The 26,604-nt window shown below is 42.7% G+C and overlaps 1 protein-coding gene across 4 annotated transcripts in view; it reads right to left on the bottom strand.

Moving 5' to 3' along the window:
* The window catches only part of PAX5 (paired box 5), a 223,819-nt gene that overhangs the window by 86,793 nt on the left and 110,422 nt on the right, over positions 1-26,604 (bottom strand). For all 4 annotated transcript variants that reach the window (XM_030567764.1, XM_030567762.1, XM_030567765.1 and 1 more), the window contains one exon: positions 21,142-21,271. In XM_030567764.1, the coding sequence (XP_030423624.1) occupies positions 21,142-21,271 (130 nt within the window). The remainder of the gene's footprint in view (positions 1-21,141; positions 21,272-26,604) is intronic.

Raw genomic sequence — 26,604 nt, forward strand, 5'->3', positions numbered from 1 at the left:
GCTTGATTTTCAGCATGTGCCTAAGTCCTGTTTCAATGACACTTAAGCTCTTGCTGAAAGTTAAGCACATGTGTAATTGCCTTCCTGAATTTGGGCCTTAAAGTTCAAGTTCTTCAGTGTAAGATAAGCAGGCCATTCATCCAGTTTTAAACCAGATAGATAGTCCTGCATTCTATGGCCTGTTTCCCATCCGGTATCAAGATACGGCCAAACTTGGCTTTGTCCTGTATCAGCCAGGGGATGCCATTTTGAAGAGCACACTGCTCTATCCCCACTGCCGTAACCCTACGCATACTGTGCACGTGAGGTCACACTACTGGCAGTGGTGGATCCATGCTGGTGGGGCCAGGTCCACACCATTCCCAGAAGTACCGGAACATCCAGTATTCCAGGGATGCATGAGTGGCCACACTAATGCAAGCGCTGTCTTCATTTTCTGTTGTGCACAGTATCAAGCACATTTTTGTTGGTTAATAAAATAAAACAATGATAATAACAATAATAATAATAATGTATGGTATCTAAATCTTTCATTCTCTCTACCTAAAATGACAGTGATGATGTAAGAAATGATTCTCAAAATTGGCTGTTGCAATTATTACAAAACGACTTCCAGAAATCAGAACATTCATATCTCATATCAGTCCCACTCTTGCAATTGTTACTCATGCAAATAGCCCTGTTAGCTTTACTGTGACTCCTTACGTGGGCAAGTGTATCAAGGACTTCAGCAGATTTTAGCAAGCAGAGTTTTACTGCATGCCAATGGATTCAGAAATATGAACAGGGAAGGTGTATTAATAATCAATTATTGAAGTTGCTCGATATGCACAGGGAACAAAACTTCAACTGGCTTGTGTTGCAGAGGGTTAATCCCGTGCTAAATTTTCCATTTCACAAGAATCATTATTTATGATCTAGGTCTGGAATTCATGTGCAACAGAGACATATCAGACCTGAGGATCATTTTGAATGTAGTCAACAATTTTTATACTGTGTTTCATAACAAAGAGATTCAAGCTCAGAGCTTTAACATTTAATCAATCAGAACTGAGCAAAATTCAGAATTTTCATCTCACAGGAAATTCTGACATTTCCACATTTGTCTTTCATCCCAAAATGGGATACAAAGCTGAAATATCAAATATTCCATGGATCAGAAATTCCAATAAAAAAATTATTTGAATTTTTTTCAGTCAAAACAAAACTTTTAAACATTCCTAAACTTCAAATGCTTCATTTCAGTTGGTTGAAGTGACCTGAAATGCTCTGTTTCAAGTCATTTCAACATTAAACTGCATTTTCTCATTGCACTATGGGAATTGTAATTCAGGAATCTGATGCCTCTTCTATGAGCCAGTCTCCCTACCTGGACTACTGCATAGAGAATCATGTGACTTCCATAATACACTACACAGCTCAGTCAGCTGTAAATGAGTACATTGGCTGATGGGAAATGTAGTCCTACCAGGAGTCTGGCCAGCAGGAGAATATGAGGTCCGAAACTACAACTCCCATCAGGCACATTGCCCTAGGGCAATGCAGTTTAATATATTGTTGAATTTATTTTAAAAAAAATAGTTTTGGGTCTGCAAAAACAAACAAAAAACCCAACAACCACCAGAAAAAAAACCAAAATATTTCAGTTTGGGTCAGTTCAACCCAAATAATTTTTTCTGACCAAAAAAAAAAATTTCAATAAAATTAAAATCTTCTTGTAGAAAATTTCAGTTGTGTGGCAATGACATATTCTGTCTAAATATCATTCCGAAAGAAAATTCCTGATCAGCTCTAATTTTAATTTCATGCTAATAGTTTGGCCTCACTGTTTTTGTACTGATAGGCTAACCTTAAAAGCAGGGCCGGCTCCAAGCCCCAGCGCGCCAAGCGCATGCTTGGAGCAGCATGCCGTGGGGGCGCTCTGCCGGTTGCCAGGAGGGCGGCAGGCAGTTCCAGTGGATCTCCCGCAGGCGTCCCTGCGGAGGGTCTGCCGGTCCCGCAGCTCCGGTGGAGCATCCGCAGGCACGCCTGCGGGAGGTACACTAGAGCCGTGGGACCAGCGAACGGCAGAGTGCCCCCCGCGGCGTGCCGCCGTGCTTGGGGCGGCGAAATGGCTAGAGCCGGCGCTGCTTAAAAGGATCAGAACATGAGTTCAGTTTGGATATGCACCCAGAAGGTAACCCTGGGCTCTGCAAAACTGGGCTGAAAATCCTGTGAGAAAAGAATCCTTTATAGTGTTTTGGCCTTTCCATTTCCAGTGCCAGTAAAATACAGGAAACTGTGACGTACTTAAAAATCTAAATTATTTCAAACCTGTTCTCCTCCATTTGCCCCAACAACTCCATCCCTTCCCACATCAAACATCCAGTCTCATCAACCACCTCCTCCTCCTCCTTACCAGGTCACTGTTCTCTAATTTCTTCCTCCACAACACCAGCTCTCAGAGCCTCAAAAAACTTTTGCTTGATCCCACCGGCCTGTTCAACTAACACTCTCATCTGCCTTCTTCCCTCCATCACTACATTTGTTGAATTAGCCTTTTATAAGAGCCATTCAAATATTTTCATCAAAGAGGCACGACTGTTTCGGGGTTTGGAGTTTTTTGACAAAAAAATATTTTTCATTTCATTTTAGTAAGGGAAACCCCATTTTCCACTGAACAGGGAAGACGAACGTAAAAATGTGAAAGTGTTTTTCCCCCAACAAAACATTTTTAATTTCCAAAAAGATGAAAAAAAATTAAATGAAACCATTTTGAGGGGTGAAATACATGTAAGTATGGCCAAGACCATAACAAGGTTCAAAAAAGATCTAGATAAGTTCATGGAGGATAGGTCCATCAATGGCTATTAGCCAGGATGGGCTGGAATGGTGTCCCTAGCCCCTGTTTGCCAGAAGCTGGGAATGGGCGACAGGGGATGGATCACTTGATGATTGCCTGTTCTGTTCATTCCCTCTGGGGCACCTGGTACTGGCCACTGTCAGTATACAGGATACTGGGCTAGATGGACCATTAGTCTGACCCAGTAGGGCCATTCTTATGTTCTCATATTTGATCAGCCAGAAAGCCTAGTCTCAGCGCTTTCTTCCACACTGCCCCTCACACCTTAAAATACCCCCCCCCCGAAATAGTATATAAAGCCACTACCCTCTCCCCTTTACCATCCTTCCTCAAGACTAGGGCTTCGGATTTTCAATTTTAACAGATGAACACCAATAAAACACTGGAAATGGTGTTTGGACATCCACATAAAACTCAACAACTGCTAAAAATACCCACTCACCCCCAAAATGAACCCTGTAAAGCAGAAGCCCTACTCAAGACATTTCTACCATCATTCCTGTGGGAAATTGCCAGCTGGTAATAGCGATGTGGATGGCCAGTGGGGATTGCTGACCTCTATTGTATTTATCTGTTTGTATGAAGGCCACCAGCATGGCTGACACAGCAGGAACTGAACCAGGGAATCTCCAGAGCTAAAATTATGAGCTACTACAGTTTGCGCTAAAGACGCCGTGCTCTGTAGGTAAGTACTACGGCACCTCACATCCCTGTGAATTGGTATGGAGGGGAGTGGTAGCATACGCACCAGCGGGCACATTTACATTAGAGTAGGTCAAACACTGAAGAAAATTCTGACTGGCTCTAATTTATATTTTAGACAATGGTAGAAAAGAGGGGGTGGAGAGCACTCTGACTCAGTACTACCAGGTTGTGCAGATCGTTTCATAGACTATGTACCCTCATCCAAGTTCTTCCTTCCTTCCCTTTCTTTGTGAGTGACTTGACTTGTAACATTTGACTATTAGACATAACACTTGTCTAAAATATAAATAACTCCAATTCTAACTCCTGATTGATAGAGTTGAAATCATGTCAGTCTGTACATTTGTACAGCACCTAATATGACAGGTCTGGTCCTGAATACTGTCTCTAGGTGCTATAACAATGATAGCTTTTAGGATGTTGTCCCGCTGCAGTTGGATCAGTGAGTGGGCAGAGGGCCAGTGCGGAGGCTGAAGTTTTGTCTTCGATGCCCAAAATAGCACATTTTGCCACAGGGTAACTCACGCATGATAGCTATCCCTAAAATCCTACCAGAGATGATGCACTGTAATTTTACTGAGAGATAAACTAGGCAAGGTCAACCATTGACAAGAGAATATAAGTATTGAGCTCACCTGGTTTACCTCACGGTAAAATTACAGGTGCTTTGCCTCCACTAAGATTTTACAGAGGGATTGCTAATGCATTTTGGTTTGGTTTTGGGTGTTTTTCACGTAATTTGGTTATTTTAGACAATGAGAAAAGGTGTTCTTTTCCTCACTGTCTCATAACTCAAAAATGACAGAAGGGGATTTGTTCACACCTTCACCACATTTGTCTGAATGCAGTAAGCCAACGGTGGGAAATGCCGGCCCAAAGGGTGAAAGTTTCCACAAGTTATGAGCGTGTGAAAACAGAGGGTTATAACAGAAACTGCTGTGTAGCCTCCCTAGCTCAGGAGTAGAGGCGACCTGCACCTTCACTCTCCCCTGAGTCAGCAACCAGTTTGGTCCCTCAGTTTAAATACAGAACTGCCTTTAGGCTGCTCTGCATTACACCTGCTACCCATAGCTCCCAGAGCAGTTTCTATTATAACCCTCTGTTTTCACACGCTCATAACTTGAAAAACACCCAAAACCAAACCAAAATGCATTAGCAATCCCTCTGTAAAATCTTAGTGGAGGCAAGCACCTGTAATTTTACCGTGAGGTAAACCAGATGAGCTCAATACTTATATTCTCTTGTCAATGGTTGACCTTGCCTAGTTTATCTCTCAGTAAAATTACAGTGCATCATCTCTGGTAGGATTTTAGGGATAGCTATCATGCGTGAGTTATTTTGGGCATCGAAGACAAAACTTCAGCCTCCGCACTGGGGATTGCTAAAGTTGGCCACTCCCCCTTTCTCCAGACCAGACCCCTAAACTGGTGGGGCCTGCTGCTGTACGACAGGTTGTCCCCCTAAGCCAGGTTCAAGTCACTTTAAATCACCAAAGTGCTGCAAAGCAACTGCAACAGGACTGAAGATCTGGTCCCCCTCGCTAGCACTTGCTTAGTGTATGTTACCGGTCTGGCTGTGTTTCTTCCTTACAGCGTAGGAGCTCAGACCCACAGTCCTGACTCACATTGGTACGAGGTGCAGTATTGGACCCAGGTGGACAGCAAAATGTCAGCGTTGGCTTTGTGATGGGAAAGTCCATTGCAATCCTCCACTTGATTTGCTCTGCCCTGGAGCATGTGGCAGACATTTTGAACGCAGGGACTCCCATGCTTTTAAATTACTTTCTGAATGTTACCTTCTGATGAGTGTAACCGTGACAGCCAAGCGCAGAGCTATGAAAGGGAGAATCTATAAAAGTTAAACAAAGGGGGTGGGGGGGCAGTTAACCAGAGGAGTTCTCTAGTTCATACCACCAGTCAGTGACGTCAGGATTTATAACTGTATTAAACAGCACGACAGTCAGCCATGATAAATCAGTTTCCCCCTTCTTCCCAAATCACAGACAATAAAAGCTTTGGCAGTGCAAGTCATTCATCATCATAAAGACTTGAGTCGTTCTAGTCATCAATTTCACTCACATCTTTAGCACACTGGAGAGGAGTGCTAGAGTTTTAGAGAAGAGAAAAAAATGGAACAGGAATAATTACAAAGGTCAAAAGAAAGAATCCCTCCAGGAAGCCAGCTATGATGATGGCAGACTGAGGTGCTATGCTCTTCGCTGCATGCCAGGGACACCGAAGAGTGCTGCCTTACAGCCTTCCTCTATACCATGGTGGAGCACACGTCTGGGGAGTAAACGGAGGTAGGGCAGAGGGTGCAGGGATGACACATTAGAGCTGCTGGAGTTTTCAGACTTCACACCCATGCCAGGGCACAGAGAGGAGAAAGCCTCTCTACATTGGCCATCCAGACCTCAGGGCTCTGCACGTAGGGGTCAGAACAAGCTGTGCTCCAGCCTACCACCACACCCACAGCATAGGGGTGCTGAGCCAGCATGGCAGGTGTTGTAATTTATTATTGATAGCAGTAGTCTGACCGTAGCACCTAGGAGCCCCGGTCACGAACCCGGACCCCACTGTGCTAGGCTGCACAAACACAGACCAAAGAGACAGTCCACACCCCGGGAGGCTTGCAATCTAGGTATAAGATGAGACAACAGAGACGGGAGCACAAGGACACAGCGAGACAATGCTGGTCAGTACAATGGCCAGTGGACTCAGCACACCAGCGGCCCAACCGTTGTCGAGTCTCTGGTAGGCATCACGACAAGGGAGTGTTTTGGGGAGGGACATGTTGGCAGGTCACGAGGCAGCTTTGCGGATGTTTGCGGGGAACTCCACCCAAGCGGGAGAGGCAGTATGGGGAAAGCATGAAGGTGCTGGGCTAAACACTTAGTAAATGGGCTGACTGGAGGTGACAGCTCGGTACCGAATGAGAGGAGAGATCATCAGAATGCAACACGTGGGAGCCCCCCTCATCCCCAATTTGCTGCTTGGCTTATACTGAGCATGCTCACACCTACTAAGCATGCCCAGTAACATCTGCTGAAGCCACTGCCCTCACTCTGAACCCCCCAGTATCAGCAGGTACAGGACATCTCTGGCAACCTGTCATGAGGTCACCTAACCATACAACACAGTGTCACCTCCTTTTCATGATACAAGTAAGCTTGCTGTGCAGACTGATATCCAGCTTGCAGGTGCATTTCAGGGAGCAGCAAAGCAAGGATCCATGAGATACAAACACCAGCCAAGAGACTGGGTGCAACACTGGGAAAGCCTTGGTGAATTGTAGCAGGAGAGTGCTGAGAAAGACTCTCCTCCTGGTACTCATAAATGATGTACAGAGCCACCCCACTGCTTCCCGGGCCCACTACGAAGCCTGGGTGGCAGGCGTTTTTCAGGAAAAAAAATCCACTGAATTAAAGAATATATTTGCAAAAAAAAAATTAAAAAATCACACTTCAGTACCAGTGAATCTGCACTGGCAAGGCTAACCGTAGTTACGAGCACCACCGCCAAGCGGTACTAACAAAATGGCAGCAGCCCTGATAATCTGTTCTCTTCGGAAAGAAAGATTTGGGACAGGTAGAAAAATCTCTCTCTTCCCAACTAGTTTCAAGGCTAAGGCTCTGGACTGCACTCACGCTTCACCTGTGTGTTAATCTCTTGATGCCACAGTTTCTCTTCTGTAAAATTAATTCCCTCACGTTCTTTGTGCCAGGGACCATCTCTTACTATGTGTTTGCACGTTGCTTACACCTGGAGGCCGTGATCTCAGTTAGGCCACATGGGGCTAGAGGAATACAAGCAATAATGGTAATAAACTGGATATAGGAGTACCTGGGAGAGCCGCAGCTTAGATGCAACACTGCACACATGGGACAAATGCAGGTTTCGCCATCCATATGTCCGACAGAATTACCAAGAGCCAGCTGGGTCAGTAAAACTACAGAACAACGTGTGAACAATCTAGTCCAAACTGAAGTCCCTTGGGAGATCAAAAGTGGGGAGGAAAACAACCTCATTTTGCTAGTCGTATCCTACTCCTTGTGTCGAAGGCACATATGACGCACATAATAATCCTATTCAAGCACCTCTCAGTCTTTAACATTTAGCCTGAAAATACAGTGCAAAGTGGTGGTGGGAGGATCTATTATTCTTCTCGTACAGATGAGGGACCAAGGCACAGAGCAGCTAAGTGACTTGCCCAAGATCATCCGGTCAGTCTGTAGCAGAGCTAGGAAATCAGCCAATGTCTGAGTTCCAGGCTAGCATCTGAACCACTGAATTATCCTTCCTCTGATATGGCCACCAATTCCAGTGCTTGTTAAATACCAATGGCAATGCTAATATTAACAGACAAGATTGGGCCCAGGCATGTGTGGAGTTAGGTACCTAAACCTGAGAGTGAATACACAAGTGGCGGGACTCTTTCTCCTCTTGCCTACCTGTGTAGGAGCTGGATACTGTGTTATGCCTGTTCCCCCAGCGATCTCATGTATTTTGGTATCAGCAGATCAGCACATCTGACTGTGACACATGCCATGTGCTGGGGAAGTGATTTTGCCCTAGTGCTGCGGAGGTCACTGATTGAGTTTTGCAGTAGAATGCGAGTTTGAGAAAGCTGAATATCTACTGGAGATGGAAGCGAAAGATTTACAGTGCACCGGAGTGTGTTATCAACAGGGCTGTAGGCAATATGAGTGTGTCTACACTGCAATTAAACATCGGCAGCGAGGCCAAGTCAGCTGACACAGGCCAGCCATGGGTGTTTAATTGATGGGTAAACATAGACTTGTATGTTCCACTGTCTTGGAGTTTCTCCTCAACCTCTAACTTCCTTACTTTTAAGGTTTGTCGTGGATGTGCCCTGTCGTAACACAAGTGTCACTAAACATAGTGTTTGTTAGCTAATTTCCCAGTTTTCTATGTAGCTTTGGTGCCCCTTGGTGCCTGGTTCCTGAAAGCCGGGGAGAAAGGGAGCTGCACCTGCCTGGAATCAGAGAGGGAAACGAACTGCTGAAGCTGTTCCTGGTTACACTGACTCTCGTGGAGAGCGTGAGAGGCTATGACATGCCTCTGTAAAATCTTGTGTCTAACCTTTCATCCCCATGTAAACATTACTGAAAGTACGTCTAGCAGGAGCAGCCCTCCCAGTTCACCAGTGATGACATAACCTGCCAGCTGGAGGGAACCTCCACAAAGGAGTCTCACTTCCCAAAACATCATAGCCTCTCATGGCCCTGTAAAAATCAAACCTACCTATTAGAAGCCCAGCAGCAGGTCTGTCTACTGCTCTCCCACTCCTGCCAGATTGAAGCCTACCTCCTGACCTTCTAGTGTGCCAGTGAGACACACCTGTAAGTGTGATGGCCATCATGGTTGCCAACACCAGGGACTGAGACAGTGACCTGCAGACTAAAAGCAGGAGTCATTACAGCTTGGGCTGCAGAGCCAAGCTCTCAAGAAGAGAGTTGTCAGTGACTGACATTTCTATGCAGTGGGCATATATGGGCCCATATAACACCCCTACTCACCAAGTCTAACAAAGTCTCACTCAATATCTGACCAAAGAGCAAACAAGAGGAGTGTGCTTCCCTGGCACAATGGAGCAGCCTCCAGCAATGTAAAGGAGACAGGGCTTTTTCAGGGGTTCGTCCCAGACTGTGGAACAAACGACCCCAGGATCCAAGAACTATTTTCTCATCAGGTGCAAGGCAAACTTTTTCCTGTCATCACTGACGTAAACACATTACACAGCATACATTTTTTAAAATCCATGTGCAATTCCAGAAACCAGGAAGAGGAAGAAGGAAAGAAACACATAACTGATACCTTTTAAATTGCTCAATGCCATAATCTAAGGTGCCCCGATACCATGATGTTGGGCACAAAATAAGAACCAGAACAAAACAGAAAAAGTATACTCTCTCTATTGATGGTGAGTGCAAATTAGTCTGAATGGACATTTATGCAATAGCGTAAATATGGGAAAGTTTATTCCTAACCCAAGGTTGGTAGCAGTTTGTCATAGATCCCGAAGCTTCAGGGTTTCTATTCCATACACATTTTTATTCTACATAATGTAACACATTATTCAGAGAAATTAATCCTATTTTTAAAAAACTGGTAAATTCTTTGCCTCAAAGACATCTTGTGGCAGTGAGTTCCACATGTTAATTGCACATTGAGTAAAAAAAAAAGGGAGGGTCATTTTAGTTCACATCCTTGGGTGAACATCATTTTAGTATAATGACAGGCCTGCCCAAGGACCCATCTCCATACCATTCCTTATCTGCAGTTCTACCATGTCAAGTCTTACTACCAGTCCTAATCCTTTTAATACCTCCTGCTAAGGAAACCCGTGTCATAATTTTCATTGCCCTTCCCTAGACCTTTGCTTTTTCTGACCCAGACTTTTGAAGATTGTGCGATTAGAACGGAATACAGTATCTGAGGTGCGGATGCGCCCTCAGTGCACAAATGGAATTACCAGGTTGTTAGTATTATTCTCCATCTCTAACATTTTGTTTGCAGTTTGACCAACGTTTCACATTGAGCAGATGTGGACAGTTCAGTGTAAACAATAGAGCCTAGGCCTTTCCCCTCCATTTAGTTAATTTAGAACCTATGCGCATGTATGAGCTGTTCAAACGGTCTCTTCCAACTTGGACATGTCTATGCTTAATTTCATCTGCTGTCCTGTTGCCCATCCTCAATAGCTGGGAACTCCTTCCAGTCTTGATTAATTAAATAATGTGGCATTATTCACAGATTTTTCCTCCTCACAGCTCACCACTTTTTTCCAGATCATCCATTCTAGGAAGGCTCCTTGAGGTACTGAGCTACTAACTATCCTCTATTAAAAGGATTTAGGGGAAGGACGGTGCAGTGGTAGGGCTGGAGTTGGAAAAGACAAAGTCCTGTTTTGCCAGATACGTATTGAGTGAGCCCAGGGCAAGTCATGTAGGGCCAGATTTTTAAAGGGATTTAGGCACCTGAAGATCACATAGGCACTTAACTCATTGATTTCAATTTGAGGTAGGCACTTAGCACCTAAATACCTTTGAAAATCTGGCCCTTAACCCCTCTGTGCTACTATCCCCCTCTGTATACGGGGAATCAAAGCACTGCCCTACCTCACAGGGGCGTTGTGAGGATAAAGGCATTAAAGACTGTGAGATGCTCCAAGATTATGACAATTGGAGCCATATAAGGTTCTAATGCATCATTCTGCCTACTTAGAAGTTTCATGTCAGCTGAATCTCTAGAACTTTCAGATGTATTGTTAGCCGTGCTCTTCAAAAGAACAATTCAGATAATGTCTCTATTAACTGGAGTTTTTTCCCTTTCAGTTATTTTTATTTGCAGTCTGGGAGTTTGAGACAAACTTACATTATTTCTCTGGAATCATAAAATGCCACTTGGGCGGAGATTTGACTACACTGTGTTGAAGTAACAATGGAGCAGTCCAGTAGAACATCACTGGGTATCTGGAGTGCTGAAGTCTAATCAAGGATCTGCCGCTGGTCATCTGTGTCTGACTTTGGGTAAATCTCTCAGGTCTCCAAATAGTCAAAAATATCCACTAATTTTGGGTGCCCAAGTTGAAAAACCTCAGGTGGATCCTGGACCCATCAAAGTATTTCCATGGATTTCAGTTGGGCCAGGATTTCACTGTTTATGCCTGATCTCCAACTGAAGTCAATGGAGATAAGCGTGAAAAGCAAGCCTTACGTTTCTCAAGATAATAAGCAAAGATGCTACATAAGTGCAAATTATTAATATGATACTTTACACTGAGACATTTTTACCACTGTTTAAATTAATGATAAAACTCCCAATAGGATCAGGATGTATGTCTTGGAAAGAACCAGAACCAGTTAGTTCTTCAACATGGTCTTAAGCAGTGTGCGGGCCAGGGTGATAATATCTGTCCCTTCTCAGACACACTAGCTCTTTTTGAATGGAAGGACAAAAAAAATCACAAAAAAATGGAAAAAGTCAACCATGTTTAAGCTAAACTCTGGGCCATCATTAAAAAATGACACATTTTTGAGATCAGCTGCCTTTCCAAGGGAGCTTATGGGAGTTTTTTCACAACATGACAGGCCCTATTCAGAGGGACAAACAGGTTACTGAAAAAGGCATCTGCACATTTATCTGTTAAGTATAGAGAATGAGCTGTAAATCTGGCATTTTGTTGTTCTTGGAGTAGGCATCTCCTATCACCAATTTGCACTGCAACATTATCGGGTGATAATGTTCAGGCACTACTCACAATTTCCATATAGAAATAGTTATAGCAAGGCTTGTTACTATTACTATTAGAGCTGGTCAAAAAATGTTTGTCAAAACTCTTCTGACAACATCAATAGTCAGACTTCCAATGATGTGCCCTGATTTGTCCCACTTGTTTGAAATGCTTTTAGCAATCCAAACTACTGTCAATACTGTTTTGGCTACACTGAAATGCTTTGCAAAACCTTATTGATATGTGTGAAATTTTGTTTACAAATAATTGGAGAAAAGCAAATGTTCAAATGTCCCATTTTGATGTTTTTTGGAATGAAAAGTTTCAATTTTTCATTTTGAAACAACTTTTTATTTTGAAATTTAATTTACTTTATAAATAAAAATGGTGAAAATCAAGATGAAATGTTCTGAATTTATGAAAATGAAATGTTTCAATTGACCCAAAATAAAAAATTGTTTGGAATTTTAGTTTCAGAAAAAAATGTTGATTTTGTCCCAATTGAGGATGATTTTTTTTTTATTATTTTCAAAACCTTGGCATTTTTCAGGAGATAGAAAATCCATTTTCAAACGCCTTCTAATTATTAGCACAGAAGGGACTACAAACAAATAGCAAGCAATTCCCTACACCACAGATCTTGCACTCTTAGAGAAGACACACAAAGCAAGTGTTAGCCCATTTTTCAGACTGGGAATGAAGGCACACCAGGCTTGTTCAAGGTCACACCAGAAGCTGGTGGCAGAGCTGGGACCTGAAGCCAGATTTTATGAGGCACAGCGAGTACCATAACTATATGACCATCCTTCCTCTCTAAATGCTTTCAAAAATTCAAGCGTCTGTAAATGTTCTTTATGGGGGCTAAATCTTGGTTGCAAATGAAGTCAATGGCAACTCTTCATTGTTCTCTATGAGACCAGGGTTTGACCTGAAATTAACAACTATGAAAAAATGACCTTCAGAACCAACTAGATAAAAATATTTAACAATTCTTTAAATAAAAGTATACAACTAAAACCAATGAGTATTTTCCTCAGTGATCAGATATTGCAGGTTCCACAATAATTTTCCAAGCGCTATTAGGTCCGTTCCACTTTTGCACTCGACATTTATGAAATTAGGACCCCGTGCCTACACTTTTTGCACATCTAATCCACGCATTGACTTCACTGGGAATTTGAGTGTGAAAGGATGGCTGAAAAGTCCTTTTTTTCTAGGTATTATTCAAAAATAAATGTGAGTTTTTATTTTATTTTATTTTAGTATTTTTATTTTCACGTTATATTTTCAATTTGACATGAAAAGTAATGTAGCTGTCTCAGATCATCATCAAAAAAGGGGTCATAAAAGGCAGGTCAGATAAGGTGCTCTACCTAAAAGATAAATAGCCCTTTCTTAGCTACCTTGGCATCAATCCCAGAGGCTATATAAGGGTTGAAGAGAGCTGCACTCTATCAGTTGGTTAAACTTTTTCTGTTTTCAGCATGACCAGAATAAAGAGAAGGTAAAACTTACAAAAAAAAAAAGGCAGTGATTCTGTTATGATATGAGGGAAGCCTGTCTGCAGAGTCATTCAAGTCAGAAGAAATCAAGGCAGTATTTACTCTAGCAACCCTATGTAAGAGTTTATTCCATGACAATTGCATACCCTATCTCATGTCAATTACTTATTCGGTCTAGTTAGGTATTTATACTTCATCCAGCACCGCAATACCTCAGCTCCTTATAAACGAGACATTTATATTTCTCTAATTTATATTTAACATATATATATATTTAAAACAATAATTATGAATGAGCCAGATCCTAAGATCATGGAAATATCAATGACAGACAAATGGAAGAAAAGGTGGGTTTAGTTAAAGATCTCTTATGCATTTCCCTTTCCTCCTAACACACATTCCCAGAAGATGTTTTGGGATATATTCCCTAACTGTGATAGTAGCCTTTTGAGATCCAAACTCAGAGGCATTTTTATTCCTCGAGGCAGATGTAAAACATGTTATCTTCTGGTAGGAGGTTCGAAAAGGAAGATTTAAAAAGCTTCAAAGGGAAAACCCCCAACTGGGAAGTTTTATTTCATCCTTTAGGATTTCCAAGGCATGGTCAATCACATAGACATCAGCAGGAGATGGAACTAGTAAAACAATGGATACCAAGGTGACCTCATCTGTATACTCTACATTCCAGCACTTACAGTGCTTGTCAGGTGAACACACTCCTAGCTCCATGGATTTCAATGGAGCTATGGCCATTTACATCCGCAGCAGATCTGTCCCCAGGTATTGTTTTTGGATAAATACCATTGTGGAGGGGGGTGAAGCACACCATGTACCTTCCCCTCTCCCTCCCAGGAAATGTGGCTAAAATAAATCCTCTTTGGATCAAGAACTTCTCAGATCACACAAGACACTGAGTGCTTTATGTCCTAAAGGAACAAACAAGAATATATTAATATTTAGCATGTATCCCAGAATAGTGCTTTTATTAGTACAGTCTTTGCAATATTTTGTTTGGTTACTTAGGGTGAGGTTTTCAAAAACCACTCAATAGTGGCCTAACTTTGCTCCCTTTAAAGTTAATAGGAGTGGGACCGGTTAGCCACCCTTAGATTTTCTGTGCACTAATCCTGGGCTCCAGGAGCTTTACAACGCTTCAAACACAACCATGGCTCACACTCGATTGATTACTCTTCCAAATACCACAAAAGCTAGCTCTGATAATAAAAATACCCATCAACTAGACTAGTGCATCACCCAAGTATCAGCCTATCCAGAGGCTTGAGGGAAAAGGCTAACTTTACAGCATGCCAGAAAGCTGACCATGGTTAAGGCCCAGGACTGGGCTGCAGGTAGACCTGTGTTTGATTCCTGGTTCTGCCACAGACTCCCTGTAGATCTTGGGCAAGTTGCCTATGTAGGGGAGACCTAGTCTAATCTGTAATGATTTAAAAATGCAAGTGGCATGAGATCAGCCTGGGGGTTGTTTTCAGCATCATTGTCCATTTCAAGCACTTTCCATCAGGTTTGATGGAAAGTTCTCCAGGCCTGCTACCTGCCTACCGTCTTGCTCGCAGCATTAGAAATGATAAACAAGCATTGAAATGCAACAAAAGCTTTGGCAAAACACTGGCACGTAAATAGCAGCCACTGCCTGTCAGGATGAATATGACATGAAGTAGGCTAGAGATTAATGAGACAAAGCTACCGAATAAATTGAGGCATCGCTGGAGGAACAAAACAGTCTGGCGAGGGATCAGGTAACTACAGTCTTTCGTCATAGATCCCAGGATAAATACGGGTCCTTTGCATTACATGTGTTTCCTTTCATTTGGCCACGTTCACTTCATATTAATGTAAACCTAGCAACATATATGGAAATATCAACTGTGAGAAATGTGTGTGTTATTTGTATTAGCTTTGTACACTTGGATCTATGGAGAAATAGCTACTTGGCATAATATACTATACTAAGGGTATCAGATACATCTACATAAAGAAACACAAACTTGAGTTTACTAAAACTGGAGTCGTGTACTTAGCCAGGCGCATTTTCCTTGCATTCTCTAAGTCCAACATTTCTAGCACTACTTTTGCCGCAACCTGGAAAGGAAGCTAAGGAAGGGAGCATTGGTCTTGAATGCTTCTGGGGAGGTAAATGACAAGGTTCCTATGTCCTGTTGAGAAAACAAAACCATAATCTGCCTTGGATGCTTCGTTTTAAGCATCCTCTTTTAACTGAATGATAGAGTTTGTGTCTGCTCCCACTAAAATGAAATGTTCTTATTTGGCTCCTTTGCTAGGCCAGTCGACAGTTGAATCCAGTCACTTCTGGGCACTGCTAATGCAAACTGACTCTCAAACCAGCTGCAGTCAGGACTGCCTGTGGATTTGTCAATCTGTCCTCTGCGCTGTATTGGAGAGCCGAGCGGAGGTATCAATTTCAGTGCCACTTTGTCCTCTCAAAGTGATAGCGACCAAGCTGAAGTCAGCAAGCTGGAGCGGAGAAAATGCATCTGCAGGTAATTAGTAACAATCAGAAGCTGCTCTGAAACTGCTGACTACAGCAGTAATGGGGTAGGCACATGTCATTGGCTTGCAAATGGAGAGCGTGCTTATGAACCATGGCAGCAAGCAGTAAGAGAAGGAATTTTTTTAACTTAATATTTAATGTGGCATAAAAACGATGGAGAGAAATCAGGTGGCTCGCTAATCAGATGGTTAGCCAGCGGTCCATAACACAAGGGAGTCTGTGGATGAAACAACGCTGAGAACGGTCATCAACAATTCCTTTCGCCATCACTTAGGCCTATTTTTAAAGGCATGTGCTGGTATGAATGCCAATGTTTAAGCAGTGCTTTTTATTCAAATGATATCACTGCCAATTTGATCTACCAGTCTACTCGGAAACGTGAACCTCACACTGCACATCAACAATTATACAGAGGATCTTTCACATCTCATTTCTCAGTGTTGCTTTGCTGTCCAAAACATGGTCTTGGAATAAGAACAATGAAAAACTGTGATCATAATTCACTTATCCTCTTAGTTCTCAGCCTGTTTTCCATTAAACTGCTTTATGAGATGGCTTAAAGACTCACAATACGAACTAGACATCGGTCAGTTTGCAAATAGAAGCCCAGCAATGTCCCCGGACTTTTTCATAAAAACTGCTGAAGCTTGAACTGCAGATCTCAGCTTATCAAAAGAACCAGATTAGTTTTCTTGGCCAGAATAAAACCTATTTCTCAAACTCTCAGGAGTATATATTTCAAGTTCTTCATCCTGGAATATGGGGCTTTTTAAGCACCCTGCACATTAATGGCCTTTTGTATGCTGAAACATGGGCCACTCGGTATTCATCGGTCTGCTTCACACAAAACAGAAATATTCCCTATAAAAATGATGATTTCAATCAAAGATTTCTGCTGGAGTTTACAATTCACTTGTCAGTTTTTTAAATATAAAACTGCCCTTGGGTCTCCCAACAACCAAGTATTATAACAAGCATGTTTATTATACAGTAACACATGTTGGAACACCATCTAAAAGCAGCAAAGACCAGACTTCAAAAGCACAGTGGTTTGGAACACTTAAACACCAAGGTTTGAATGCTTTGCTGACCTTTATCTAAACTACCTTAAAATCTTAGGTCTGCAAAATTGAGCTGGAAGTCTTCGAAGGCCAAGCTTTCTTGTAAGATTTTCAGAACTGTAGGACTTTGCTTTCGGTTAGGCAGGAAACACCACAAGACAGATTCTCTCCTTATTTCACCCAGAACCAGAAAGTTTTTGCATGCTTCTGCACTATCAAGAATTAAAAGTTAGCCAGACGTCTTTGAACCTCAGGAGAAGCTGGAATTCAGCTCGGTTCTTATTTAATCTGAACCAATTTGCTCATCTCTAAAACTACAACATTATTATTATAGATTGTCCAAAGAATGGTAGTTTGTGATTCAGGTACTAGTCTGGGATTCAGGTGATCTGGGTTTAATTCCTAGTTGTGCTAGAGACTTCTTCCTCCGTGAGTCAGTTCCCCATCTATAACATAGGGGTGATAATACTGTCTCCGTCTGAGCTTTTGTCTGTCATGTCTATTTAAATTGTAAAGTGTTGGGACTGTCTCTTTCTATGTGTATGTACAGCACTTATCACAGTGGGCCCTGATCTTGTCTGAGGCTTCATGATACACCATAATACACACAGTGATATTACCAAAAAAATGAAATATTTTAGCCATATGGATTTTTCTCATAAATCAAAAGTACCAAAAAAAAGACTGCACATATTAGTGGAACTCTAATGTGAATACCATTATAAACCCAGACATTAGACAATAAACTCCGGTGTGATAAGAATTATATACCTCACCCTTTCCGAAACACCCGTGTTGTTATGGTTCTCTCTCACATCTAAGATCAGTGACAGAATTTTTCTAGGCTTGGTAAAAATAAAACCAACAGATCAATTCAACTTCTTAAAATTACTTATAACTTTGCATAAGAACTCACATTTGGTTCTAGCTTAAAACAAAACAAGTAGCGGCTTTTCTAGAGTCCCCAGGTCCTATTTTAGTAAATATTGCTGACTAGTCCATCACAGGTAAGTAAAAAAGCCCATAAAAAGAATGGCCAGGTTATCACTATAGGTTCGTGGGGAGGAAATGGTTGCTCCTGTGCTTCGCAGGTCTGGACATTCTGGGTGCACTGCAGGTCTGGGGACACATTCCTTACTTAGACAAACTCTCCTTGGAGTAAATAGGAGTTTTGCCTGAGTAAGAATTACAAGACTGCAGTTTCTCAGGGGAGGCAGCCCTATGAATAGGGCTCATGCTAGGGCATACAGAGAACACTCTCTGGGAAAGGTTTGCTTTACAATCCCCCCATTACACAAAAGGCCTAGGTGGGAATAGGAAGGAGTGCTGCTTCTGAGAGGCAGGAAAATATGCAGGGACACAGGAACTATCCTGCCAGAGCAGACAAGGGGTCCATCCAATCCAGTATCCTGTCTCCAACAGTGGCCAGTACAGGCTGCTTCAGGGCAAGGTGCAAGTATAATGCGCCATAATGGACAACTACAGAATAATTTACGTAAGTTTCTTCCCAGCCCCAGGCAGCTGGTAGTTGGTTTATGCCCTGACACAGAAGGCCTATATCCCAGTTATTTTTTATCCTATCTGGTGGGTGATTTGATTGCCCATATAAGGAGCTGCTCTTTCGGGGGAGTCTGAACCACAGCCCACTCAAGTACACGGGAGTCTTTCCATTGACTTTAGCAGTTTGGATGAAATCCTTGGACCCTACTAAATTCTTAGTGTCTGGGATATCTTGCTGCAGTAAGAACGAGGGGTACTTGTGGCACCTTAGAGCCTAACAAATTTATTTAACAAATACATTTCTCAGTCTCTAAGGTGCCACAAGTACCCCTCGTTCTTTCTGCTGGTACAGACTAACACAGCTACCACTCTGATACTCTGAAACTTGTTGCAATAGGTTCTACAAGTTAATTGTGAGGGGTGGAGAATGCATCTCCTTTTATTAATTTTTGCCTAGCAAGCTGGGGTGTAAATTTACACTGCCTTAGCATGCCGGGCATAGAGTGACCAGATGTCCCAATTTTATAGGGACAGCCCCGATTTTGGGGTCTTTTTCTTATATAGGCTCCTATTACCTCCCACCCCCGTCCCAATTTTTCACATTTGCTGTTTGGTCACCCTAGCCAGGCACTAACTGTCCATATGGACTCAGTTACAGCGGCGCACTACAAGTTCCCCTGTTTGAAACAGGGGTAGGCCAATGAGCACTAGGGAAGTTTTGGGGCATGGTATGCTAGTGCGCTGTAGATTAACACCCCAGCTTGTCACTCAACTAACTCCCCATCTAGACAAGCCCTTAGTCTTTCATAGTGCCTCATCCTACCACTGGCAAAGTGTAGGGCTTGGGTAGGTAGATATTCACTCAACATCCTCTCTGGGAAGACTGATGCAAAGAAATATTTACCCCCTCTGTATTGTTCTTCTCCTCCTTAATTGCTCCTTGGTGATCCATCCAACATCTCTGATTTTCTCAGCTTCACAGAATTTATTGTTACTCATTTCTCTTTTATTAACCTCGTGCCCTCCTAATTTGCTTCTTACAGTCTCCTTTAGCACCCATCACCTTAGCATTGAAGTGCTGAGCACCTGCAGGTAAATTAGACCTGCACAGTGCACTTCTATTCTGTTCTATGGAGATGCTTACGCTGCTCCCATCACCATCCTATTGAGCACCTCCCAACAGTACATCAAACAGTCTAACCAACCCATGATACACATTTGTTCTCACAGCTTCTAGGAAGTTCTGCCTTTTTCCCCCTTCAACAACCTTGGTTATTATGAGCGAACTGTGCGCTCAGGACTGGATCCAGTGCCCATTAAAGTCAATGGAATTGAATTCAGTGGGCATTGGATCAGATCCTAAAAGCAATTTGATTTGTCTGATCTGCCATGGCAATTCCAGTCTCTGGCAGTGACCTGTACCTGGTGCTTCAGAGGAAGATATAAGAGGCTCTGTAGTGAGCAATTATGGAACAACCTGGCCAGAGGGAACACTGCTCCTAACTTCCATCACTCAGTGTTTGCCTTATGCACTGAAGCATGATGGTTTATATTCCTGCCAATATATATGTGTACATATAGGTATATCCTACTTACTAGACATGCGGATTTCCTCATTAACCATATAATTATATGATCTTATTTGAATCCTGCTAAGCTCTTGGCAATAAGTTCCCAGGCTGATTCTGCATTGCGCAAAAGTAACTCTGCATTAACTTGTGTTTTCAAAATTGTTCACAGACTCTGCACAACTGCTGTGCTTAAAGACAAGATGGAGGCAGCCTAAAAATTCACAACATTCTGCTCAGCAGCTAAGGCTCAGATCTTCAATGGTATTTAGGCACCTAATTCACACCAATTTCAATGGGAGTTAGTGCCTGAAATACTTGGAGGACCTGGGCCAAAATGAAACTCCACAGTAGGCAAAATGAAGGAAAATCTAAGGCTGAAATTTGAACTGTCACCAAGTGTCATGAAAAAAACAAAAGAAAAAGTTTAAGGGTAGGTAAAATACATCCTTGAATTTTAGAGGCTCATGTACTAAGCCATGAGTGATTCTTACAGGAAATATTTTGAGATTCTATTGCATTTTGTGCAGTCTAGTTTCAAGTGATGTAGCTGACTCAGTCGACGAATGTTATCAAAATCTAGTGGCCACTGGTCCCTAACCTCCTCTCAATGGCTATGACTGTTACACAAATACAGTTGACTTAACACTACTATAATGAGTTATTGCTTCTTTTAAATGCCAAAGCCTATAGCAAGAGTGGAATTCCAAAAGTGGTCCAGAGCATCTGTATTTGGAGGGATCGGATGCACCGGAAATTCAGTCCAATCTGAAATGCCATCAAAATTCAGACCAGTCTCAAATGCCAAACACTTTCAGGATAAACAACCTGCAACACCCAAAGCAGAGACAAGTCCTCACTTTTTGTGATGTGTTGGTACTCAGGGTTTAGATTTGGAGGGCTAGAGCCTCTACTGGTGCAAACTGGTCTCGATCAACTGACTTAAAGAAATCACTGATTTACACCAGCTGAGCGTCTGGGCCTGGAACTGCTTGAATGGCTATGAACTCACACCAATTTTGAGACTTTCTGAAAAGAATAGTGGCACTTCTTATGTTTATGTCTCTTATAAATGGCAGTGAGTTGCCAGGAGCAGCAAAATACCATTCAGCCCTTCCCCCAGTTGGCCAACGAACACTTCTTTTTCAACATATATCAGGCTCCCAAGATGTCTTACCTGTTACAATAGGGTAGGATTGTGGTCCTGGAACACTAGCTCCTAATTCTGCGGAAGTAGGGCTTGTTAAATTGGCCTTCATATCATCTAATCCACCAGCTAATGATGCCATGGCTGAGTATTCTGTCGTCTGGAAAATTAAGCAAGAGATACCTCAGAAATAGTATATTTGATATTCAACAACCTTTTTCTGATACATGCAGTATAACACAATTACATACAATGCAAAAAGATAAATCCTAAACCTGTTTTATCAGATTAACCATGTGAAAGGCAAAGAACATTTAAAATGTGCTGCAAAAGCTGTCGTTAGTAACCCACACTACGTGTGTCTTATCTTTGTCTCTGCTGCTTTGGTAGAACAAAAAATGTTTTGTTTTGTTTTTTACTAAAAGGATCCAATATTATTATTGTTAAGCAACAAAATCTTTCAGTGTGGCAGCATCTTGTAGACAAAAGTTGGTGACTATAACTGTTGACAGCAAGTCATTTGCCTGTTACAGTTCACTAATAGTTCATGGTAACACAATCAAAATGTTCTCATTCCACTAATCACACTTGTAGAGAAAGACATGCCTATAGGGAAGATGGAAGCAGAAATGTTTTTCAACCACATCCCACTGAAGAACACAGTAGTTCCTTCAAGTTGTAAGCAATAAAGCGTACTTAGGTAAACCTAGTTACTGCGAGCAGGGGCTCATGGTCGGCCTTGGAACCACATCTCCCAAAGCATTTCCAATGCCAAATTTATTTTAAAACAAATAAGATCAAGTGTCACCTGGGTATATTAAAGATCCACCGATCTCATACGGGAAACTTTAAACATCTGGGGCCAAAGCCTCTGACGGCTCCACCGAAGTAAGATTGACAATGTCCACTTATGCCTTTGAAAGCCAATGGAGCTCTGACAGTTCATAGCAGCTGGGGATCTGGCCCTACATTTAGAAAGAATTCTGCGTATGTGGCAGAACGTTTATCTGCATTTCCCGCCTCCCGTAATTTTCAGGACTATTTACACAAAACTAGAATCTGCTTTTTTGAGTTCATCTTCCCTCAATGCCATGCTCCCATATTTGTGAGATTATAACCCTGTGCAGAGCAATCGGAGGTTATGATTTCAATGAAGAATAAGTAGTAGTAACAAATAAACTTAAAAATTGGGGTGAGTTAGCACTGCATTACTGCAGTTTAAGCCACTGTAACTGCATTGCAACACTGGAGTAATGCAGTGGTGAAACAGGCCCCGTATATTTTCAAGGCACTCTATAAATTCCTTTTAAAATGTTATTAAAGTAAGGAGAAATGCAGAAAATATCTTGTTTAAACATGATTGTTCCTAAATACAAAATGTTTTCAAAGTTATCGGTGAGCCATGAGATGGTTTCAGTGCATGGTCTGAGACAGAAAGCTCAGCTTGGGGTTTGGCATAAATATCAGGGTTTGTCTATATTTGTGTCTCTGTAGCACAGTTGTTATTAAAATTAGCAGGCATTCATACTGATAACCCAGGAATGGCAGATTCAAACTCCTCTTGAAGAATAGGCTTCAGATTCAAGCTGCACAAGTCACCAGAGTCACCCGGCATCACCAGGGAGCACTTGCCAGCAGGTGCGGCAAATATTTTTTGCCAAGTTTACCATTGCTGGTGTCATCAAAGTGGTATCTTGCCAGAAAATCAATTGTGTGATACTCTCTGGGTTCAAGATTTTTCGGCCAGGTGAAAATACTAAGGCATAACCCCATGTGTCCTGTCTCCTTCATTTTTCAGAGTCTTCTGCACCCCCTTGAGTCTGAAACGTCCCTTGTCTCGACACATCTGTGGGTGTGCCTATCTGCTCATCAACACTTCCTCAACAATGCTGCGTACACCACTACTTCCACTCCACGGCATCCATGCCTTCATCTTCTCTAGCCTTGATTATTAAAACCCTGTCACATCCCCTAGTCCTTCAGAGGGTCCTAAATACCACTGCCCATCTTCTCATGTTGTTGTCTTGTAAGGATGTACAGTGCCTTTGAAAGCTAATTTGCTGGAATAATAAGCAGTATGGGACTGTGTGAGCAGTTTGGCCCAGCGAAACCCCGACTTCTTGAAGTCAAGTTGTGCTTTAGCATATTCTGATAAGGAGAAGAGAGCACACAAAATATCCTCCGAAAAAGTAGCATTTATTTATTACGTGCTGTTACAGTAGAGTACATAGATCTGCCCTGTTCAGTGGTTAGAATCCTTCTTTCACTAGAAAGAGCTGAAGTTAATTGTAATGTTGATGACAGTTCACTTAAAGGCACAGTACTGATGCAGCTTAATGCTTACCTATGGAGCTTCGGGTACGTCTGCACTGCAATCACGGGTGTGACTGCAGCAGGTGTAGACATTCCTGAGCTAGTTTTAATCTAACTAGATTAGGTACCAATAGCAGGACGGGTTTCAGCATGGGATGAACAAGCCCATCCAGGATCCTAGGTATGTATTTGGACAACTAGCCCATGCTGAAGTCTGTGCTGCCCAGACATCACTGCTAGCAGTACCCAAACCACCTACAGTTGGTTCTGATAGATCTACTCCTGCTGCAATCACACCTCGGACTGTAGTGCAGACAAACCCTGTGATGAGTCTAACGAGCACCATTAACACTTTGTAAAAAGAGTTATAGTCTGAAGCTGCCTGATGTAAAATGTCAAGCTGTGCCAATGTACTGAGCCAAATTCAGATCCAGTATAAACGGATGCACTTCTATTGACCCACTCACAGCTGGTCTAAATTTGGCCAACTCTCAGCAATAATGCTACAGATTTCTAGGCCAGCAGCATGGTTTCCACTGCTTTTGCCACTGCACTTGCAACTGATATGTTCACTGTCAGCAAAATGCAAGTTTTACGGGCCCGGAAACTGTCTACAATGCTTATACACTTTACCTTTCTTCTCCTTTCACTTTATTGGACCTACAACCTCCAGTAACTGGTTTTGGAACAAGGAATATCAGGATTAGACCTCACACTGACTATAATTACCCCAAAACATAACAGCAGACAAGGCTTATCAAACAAGATGACATTTTCTATACTCCCAATAACAGAAGCCTTAAACTTTGTACAAGAATTAGTATCAATAACTACAAACTTTTACCATAGCAAAAAGTTTTTGCACAGAACTCACTGTTTGCCCCACTCAAACAGCCTTGGAAAGTCAGCAGGTACTTCCCCACTACTTCATGCCATGTCTGTAAAGATGCACCTGGTGCCAATGTTGCTCTTTTTGACAGCAGCATAGACAGCTTATTGATAACTTCCTAACTGGAGGACAATGGAACAGTAGGACAATGGAACAGACTGCCCCAGGAGGTCATGCAAGCTCCTTCACTGGAAGTTTTCCAAAGGAGGCTGGAGGCATCTGTCTTGGATGGTTTAGACCCACCAAATCCTGCATCTTGGCAGGGACTCTTGATGACTCTTGTGGTGCCTTGTAAACCTATGGGTCTGGGGTGTCTATCTTAGCCTACAAAATAGGATCTACCAAAGTTGCAGCACTAGCCAGAGTTTTGAGACACCTTCTGCAGGTTGGAACAATTGAAGCTACTACTGCCTTTAAGGAAAATGTGGGTGGAAATTCATCACTAACTCAGCCCAGGATGGCAGAATAAGGAGGAGGCAAAGGTGGCTTTAACCTTCCGTGTTCAGGGGCTGGCTAGCCTGCCACAGGTTAGAGCAGCCTCAGCAAGGTCCAAGCTTGCACCTAGCCTGGGGCCTCAGGGGCTCTTTCAGCAGCTGGGAATAGCCAGAATGCAGTGGTATTCCAGCCATGTCCCCATTCCCAGGGGAATGCTCTTGATGCTCACCCTACACCAGGGGCTGCAGGATGATACAGAGCCATGACATTACTGGGGAGCCCCCTACATTGTGGAAATTCCTTTGGGGCTGTGACTGCCAACTTCACAGGCCTGTTGCTATGGCCTGGCCAGCACAAAGGCCCTGAACTGAGAGATCTGCCAGCAACACCTACCAATGTTTGTTGGTACTCGAGGCAAGAGGAATATGGATAAAGCCTCAGTCAGAAAAAGCATAGCCCTTTATCACGAGTAACACAGTTGCCTGCTGGTCAATGGCTTTTCCACTTTTCCCCTCAGAAAGCAATGTGCCCAAACAAAGAGAGAAGAACATTAACTGCTGTACGGGTTTTCTCCAAAACAGCAGCTGCTAGGAGACTGTGGCTACATGGCAGCACCCTTGATGGTGCCCACTGTTGTGCTCAGCGTTCCTATGTTTCATGGCAGGATGCTCCATATGCATATGTCTAGCATATGCTGGTCCCAGGCCAAGCCAGCTGTGATGAAATGAACAACGCCCATCTCGTGCCAGGTTTAGACTGGCATTTATCACTGTTCGTACGGCTTTGGAAACAGAAAGTACAATAGTCCTGGAAAAAGCAGTTCATGCTGCAGAGTATGTTAACAAGCCAGTTAAACAACTGGAGCCAATATTTGCCTCAATAGAAGCTAAGAATTTGGAGTACAGAGCAGAAAGAGAGCCTCTGTTTTATAAACCCAACAAAAGAGTCCAAACTTAAATTCCCTGCAGAACCCAGGTGCATTAAGCTCTGGGGCTGATTATAATTATTATTACTTCATACAGCAGCACTGTGGGTCCAGCACTTCACAAACAAATAAAAACAGGGGATCCTCTTCCCCGCCAAGCTTATCACACACACACATGGCAAAGAGACACACAGAAAGAGCAGGCAGTCCCAATAACACTAATGGTTCCATGTCAGTCCCTAAAGAAAAGATTAGCTTCTGTGTTCTGCAGTTGGGGCTGGTATTGGAACACTAGAGCCTTGGACATGCATGTAACCACCACTGAACAAAACAAGGGCTTTGTCACACGGGGTGGGCCTTTTATCATCTTTTCTGCTCCCTCTTCCGCGCACACAGCACATCACTGCCATACATCCCACCATGAAGCCAAAAAAGGCAAAGCTTGCTAAACTAACAACTCTTGGAGGGGCTTTTCCTCTCACCATCAAGAATGAAGATCCTTCCTCCTCCTGAATCTTGTGACTGTATCAGAAATTCATCCCTACTAACCCTAACCATTGATTATTCATAATTAGTAACCAAAAATCTTAGTTACATTCTAGAATTGTGCTGCCGTGGGGACTGATCGTTAATCTAAGAATGTTACTTCTTTGATTTTTTCTAGTTGCAACACAGCCCCATGATCTCCGGGTTAGGAATAGCCAGGAAAAGAAAATACCCAACCTACCCAGGTACAACCAAAGAAGCCCTGCATAATCGGGGAAACCCAACCAGCTTGATACCTGAAAAAGCATGAGTTGGGTGTTTGGTACCCTAAGAAATTACCTGAAAAATGACTGCCTGGGGTTGCACCAAGTATTGTCTCATCAGCATGGAGCACCACTGCCATAGCATGAAGGAGAAAGAAAACACAGAAATGTAAGAAGGAGAA

This window comes from Gopherus evgoodei, chromosome 6 (genome assembly GCF_007399415.2).
Source record: "Gopherus evgoodei ecotype Sinaloan lineage chromosome 6, rGopEvg1_v1.p, whole genome shotgun sequence".
NCBI classification, from domain to species: Eukaryota; Metazoa; Chordata; order Testudines; family Testudinidae; genus Gopherus; species Gopherus evgoodei.